This window comes from Patiria miniata, unplaced genomic scaffold (assembly GCF_015706575.1).
Source record: "Patiria miniata isolate m_02_andy unplaced genomic scaffold, ASM1570657v1 HiC_scaffold_21, whole genome shotgun sequence".
Classification (NCBI taxonomy): Eukaryota; Metazoa; Echinodermata; class Asteroidea; order Valvatida; family Asterinidae; genus Patiria; species Patiria miniata.
In genome coordinates, this window is record NW_024037060.1 from 3,977,646 (window position 1) to 3,983,645 (window position 6,000).

Genomic DNA, 6,000 nt, shown 5'->3' on the forward strand with positions numbered 1-6,000 from the left:
CTAAGTCTCTGAAGAGTCGACGACAGTATAGTATGAGAAAAACAGGTGTACAAGTATGCTTTCTCAATTATTTGTATGAGTTATGGTTGCTATAAAACGGACTCACTGTGTACAGGTCTTTATTTTGTTCTTCTGTGATACGCATGAGAGTATTATACTATGTGCATGTACATGTACTTCCAGTGTATCTTGATTTGATACCCGTCCCCAATGAGGGCGCACTCTGCAAGGGGTCGATCTGCTGCCACTTCAGCCATGCAAATCTCGATACAGAACGTAACTTGGCCAATGTACCACTATTTAGAGGCATAGTCTGGTCCATGACTTCCCGGACCCGACGATCTCTTGACTTCTCTTAATAGATCGCGGATCAGGTAACAGTTCAACAATAATAGAACATGACACATTAATGTCCGACCCTCTTCCGAGTGCGGCATACTCGAAGCACACTACAGCTAATTAAATATAGGTGCTCAGCATATACACCTTGCATTGTATGTTTTTTTCTAACTTAAAATAATGGGGATCGTGATTTCATGAAAAAAGAAATTACGTTAACGGGTGTAACAATTGGCATAATTATGTCAGGCATAAAATACCCAAACTATTGCAAACATGTCCCAGCGTCAATAAAAACGTATTTGGAAAACTCCCACCTTTTCGGAGATTAGCAACACCTGACAGATGGTCGACAATGGTCAGAATCTTTCGATCTGGGGACCAGACTCTAGTACTCTTTAAACAGCGTTTAATTAGAAAATTTTGGAGACGAAAGAGCAACACTTGTTTTCCTCAAAAAGTCCCTTACCTGAACTGAAAACTTATCGACCTCCACCTAAAATACTCCAGAATTGGAAATTCAAAACCTGGCCGATTAAAAACCAAGAATCTGTGCTCCTAGGAATAAAAACCTTCTCCAAAATAATAAGCAATAAACTCCACCGGTGAAAACCTGTTCTAAATTATGTGCACCAAACATGAGCCAATACATGCCCGTGATTTAAAATGACCGCTAACCAAAAACCAATCCACAACCGAGACAAGTTTTAAGACAAGTCTTATTTTACCATGATCCTCATGGCTGATCAGAGGGATTCCTTCGGAAGATCCCGAATACTCCAGGGGAGGCTGCCATGACGGTGTTCCCCTTAGAAAACATCTGAATCAGTTTTCATTAACAAAAACAATATAACATAAATTATGTATTCATATTTTTTTTTACAAAGTTTTAATAAGTTAATCACAAGCCAATCGCAAGTCAATCACAACATTACTCTGTTCCAAGGTAACAGACAGAATGGTGGCGCTATTTTACACGGACAGTCTCCCTCTCTTTGCCGTGCTCGACACGGTCCATTACTTCACTGATGAGTTTCCATCAAGTTAAGTCGCGTCAAATATTCTCAATGTAGCACTTTAGTACACAAATCATAACCTGTCATGGATTTTAAAGTTTGTAAAGACAGTAAAGACAATAACCAGTAGGCCTAGTTTAAACATTCCGTTCATAGTTTCTTATATAACAAAAATGGGCGCTGTCGGCAAAAAGTAATTTGTGAAACGCCCACACCACACCCTTCTGCCTCCCCTGACGTTGGTCTGTACAATAGTTGCCCGATACTTTTCTATCATTTATTTAAGTGATAATCTTTCCTGTCTGACATCATCAACAGCTTGTGTGCGTTTCTATTAACAAATTTGAATCAATTTAATTGCCTCTATCATCGTTGACCTTGTGTTGGGGATCCGTAGCTGTCTTGCCTACTTTGTAACCCCTGCCCCCATTAGTCACGCTGTGGTGCCGGCCCCCTCCCAAACCCTGCCGGCCAGATCAGCCGTGTGCTAGGGTCACTAGACCGACAATCCGGCGGACTTCTTCGAGTGACTCACCCGCAGTATGCAAAACGAAGACTCGTGAACAAGGCAAAGCGGCGCCTTAAAGCCGCAGTCTTGGTCATTTTTTTTTAGCCGGATAATATCATCCTTTAGGCCAGATTATTGAAGTGTTGTTTATGTGAGGTGCTTGAGATACACCAAGTAAATCTTAACCTTAGAGTCTTTTTTTAGATCTATTTTTTTAAGACGAAGAAAACAAAGACGACTACTCTTTCACAGCAAAATTGCATGCTTGATTTTTTTTCTTAGTAACAAATATTTCCATAGTCTGTACCTTTAGCCGTGGCAGATTAGTTTTAAGGAGGTAGAGTTTCCTTCCTCCAGAGGATGATCTAACCTACTTTTGAATGCTGATCCTTGGTTTAAACAAGCTTTGCCACTGTCTTGGAGTCATCTTGGTTATTTTAAAGTCACTTGCCCGAGGCTCGAGGCGTCATGACACGAGGTCAACTTTCTTCTCCGTATTTAACTAGTCCCGGATTTAATTGGCCTCCTTGCTAAAACTGGGGAATTAGGTCTGAGCCTACATGAATGAACTGATTATCTTAATACGCAGTTCCATTCAAGTTTAATCTCATGATTCCATTGGTGATTAGAGTTAATCTTCGAGCTCAGAAGCAAAAAAAACAACAACAACATATTTGAGATAAACGGTATTTTCGAAAGCTCAAAATTATAGTCAGACATACTCGAGATAACTGGAAGGGTGTATGAACTGAGTTTTCTTAGGCACATAATATTTTGTACAACTTTCCGCTCCTCTTAGATGTATGAAAACTATTTTACATCCCTTGTTGGTTAATTTTATTGGAAAGTGCACTGCTTTAAACATTCAAAATTGTCCATGTTTTTCTGGACAACCGAGGGCGCTGTTGCTGTGATGTGATTTCAGGAAGACGCTGCTCACTGTTCAATTTAGGGGTTTTCTGTTCAAATTGCGAACCGAAAAATTTGCTCATTGAAAACATCTGTGAGAAAAGTTTGCTCTGCTTGTACTGACACAACAACGAATCACCAAAGAAAAGAACATGTAGGACAGCAAAATATCCGAAATACTGGTGCTGAAATAGCTGTATAGTAACATTGAGGTTTCTGCCTGAAATGACATCACACTTTTGCTCATGAATAAAGCAACTCGCATTAGCATAAAAACCAAAAAGGGACCAAAATACACCCGAAATTGGCAAAAACAAAATATGGTTAAATGTGATACAAAGGTGCCTTTTCAAGGATTGCATTAAACAAAATACATTTTGTGGGCCCTTTACCATTTACAGAGCATCTAGCATGATTTAAGCCAAGATGAGTATTTATCCCGACCAATACATACAAGTTTTGCTTAATGTTACTGTTAATGTTTATTTGAAGAAAAGTCGCGAGAAAGAGATCATTTTGTTTTGGATTCGTGATCAGGCCTTTGAAATAATTACACGGAGCGTTCATTTTCAGGGTTCTCGTTTCGTGGAGGAGGTTAATGGATTCTGCAATAGTTTCGATCAATATAAAGCCCCTTACTCTCCTCCAAAGTCAGAGCGTGGGCACACAGGCGCGGCTTGGGGCACACGCCTCGAATTCAGTAGGGGGGGGGTACCCCCGTGCCCCGCACTATCTGACGACAGTGGCGTATAACTACCATATTTTGGAACAACTTGAGATTTCTGTTTACATGGTGATGTTCTTATTTTCTTGGACGACGGTGCAGTAAACTCATGTCTCCGTTGTCTGTTGATGAGTAATTCTGACCGAAGCCTTAGAGCTTAGAACCAACTGACCTTTCAGGCCTTTGAGATGTGTATTACTTCCGATATGTCACGCTAACCCCCTCCCTGGGCCGATAATGAAAGATCGGCCCTGAGTCCAATGATGAAAATTGCAACCTTCTTGGATGATCTGTTGACAGAAACTAATCCTACACGTCAGGCCCCCGGTAAAATAACATCATTATCAATATACAGAAATACAGAACGTACATTTCACAAATCAAAGAGGGTTAAAGCTGGAATATCCTAAGATAATCCAAACGAATTAGAATTTACAGACAAGATAATGATGTCAATATTAATTCGACAAATTCGTCATTTGTGTAAACACAAAGTGGGTCACCTTGTATGGAGGAACAGGTGTTTACAAAAAGACATTTTAAATGTTAATGCATGGTGATGTGAAACCAAGTAAATTAGTAAAATATAATTGGAGAAAAGTCAATGCTATACCAAGAAATACATTACAGCCATGTAAAACCAAACTCAAGGTCATAGAACTGCATGAAAAGATGCTGGCTGTTTCAACATATGTGGCCTTGTAAAAATATCAACGAAGCGTATTATATTTCAAACGGAAATAAAACTACCGATTAATTAAAACTATAATACCAGCATTTGTTGTGCGGGTAGTTTTGTCACCGCTGATGACAAAATGGCGACAACATCATTCAGATTATCAAGCTCCAGCAAGACCAGCATGTTGATGATTGTATGTATAGAACCATCATGTCCGAACTTCTTCATTTTTTTTAAGTACGACTCACCTTAACCTCGTCCACCACTCGGCCATTGAGTCACCTCAAACCGACTCCAATCGTCTCATTTGCAAGAAAACTTTCAGCTTTACTACATCTCCTCTACTGAACAGACCTCAACGTTAAGTGGCATGCTATCGTGACCAACTAAGTGCACTTTACAGATAATGGACAAACTGGTATGTCACTCAAAATGCCAAGTAAATCGAAAATCCAATAACCGGAGATAATTAGTTTTCCAGTAGCATGCTGGTATTTCTGGTAGCTTTCTTTGGAAATATCACAAGGGATCAAACTGAGATGAAAAGCGCCCTCTGTAATGCAATTAAGGACAATGGCAGGCACAATAGCAATGTTGCAAGCAAAGTGTCCGACTTCTTCTTAGAAATTGTTTGTAAGTACTTGCGTCAAAATGCACAACAAAATGCGATAATTAAACACTCATCTCCTTTTTAAAGTTGCATACTCTGTGACCTTCAAAAATTGATGATCTTCTCCGAACGAATTTTTAATTTATATGCTTTGTTTTAACGAGAGAAAATACTTCATTCCGATTTGGGCGACTGCAACCCTCTGAAAAGGGGCTTCATTTTGTGCACAAAATGGACCCGCCCTACGCGAGCCGAGTTATCGTCTGGCAGCCAATAATTCGAAATCTGGGAAGAAGTAATTCAATATCTAAATGTTGGTGGATTCTGTCGTTAAATGTCTCATTCAAAAGTGAACTTACTTTTATATTGCTAAGAGCATAGCAATTGAACGAGTTCGATCGGATCTCGGAAGCTACGGGCCAACGAATGCGATGTTCATGCATGAGTCACGTGACTGTGCCATGTAATTTTTGGAAGGAGTAGCGTTTTGAGTAAAAAAACACAGGTTTTTGACCCCATGACGACCTTTAACCCCAGTTTGGTCATGCGACATGTTGGGCTGGACTTTGGTTGAAATCGGTCAAATATGTAGCAAAACGAGGGAAAAGATAATGTCAACTTTTGTTACTAAATAACGGAGTAACGGAGAGATATGATGATTCGATGAGCTGCTATCCCGCAGCTAAAGAAAAGAACAAATCTATTTTTTCGAGGTGAAACTCTAATACTTGAGCACTTTCCGAAGATTACGAAACGTCGATTTTTTTAACTAATGGACACCGCCCTCTTCCTTTAGCGCTGTCGATTAAAATACAGAAATTTATTAAAGCACACACAATCAAGGCCGCACAACATAAGCGTACCCCTTACATAAAACGACAGAACACGTAGGCCTATGCAGCAATTGGTTATTTCTTTACGAAGACGGAAATCCCAATGCCTGATGACTAAACTAAGCTAGTCTTTTCCGTAGTTTTTTTTTACACTCCAAACACGCCTCGCCTTGAAATAATATCGGACCATGACATTAAACGCACGAAAGGAGACTAAACATCCAGGAACTGATTGAACTATGACTCAAAGTGCTGACCTGATCAAATGCAAATAGAGATATATGACATTATTCAAAATCAACAAAAACACGCCCCTAAAGTTGGAACGTGATGTTTTCACGTTCCAACAACCCTAGACACTAATAGCATCCTCTTTAGTAGA

General features: G+C 39.7%; 1 protein-coding gene across 1 annotated transcript in view; it reads right to left on the reverse strand.

The window, feature by feature from the left end:
* LOC119729837 overlaps positions 1-4,464 on the reverse strand; it is a 55,586-nt gene extending 51,122 nt beyond the window's left edge. The window contains exons 1-2 of the mRNA XM_038202630.1: positions 4,424-4,464; positions 1,068-1,159 (exon numbers count right to left, since the gene is read on the reverse strand). Of these exons, the coding sequence (XP_038058558.1) occupies positions 1,068-1,159; positions 4,424-4,449 (118 nt within the window). The 5' untranslated portion in view covers positions 4,450-4,464. The remainder of the gene's footprint in view (positions 1-1,067; positions 1,160-4,423) is intronic.
* Positions 4,465-6,000: the final 1,536 nt, after the last annotated feature.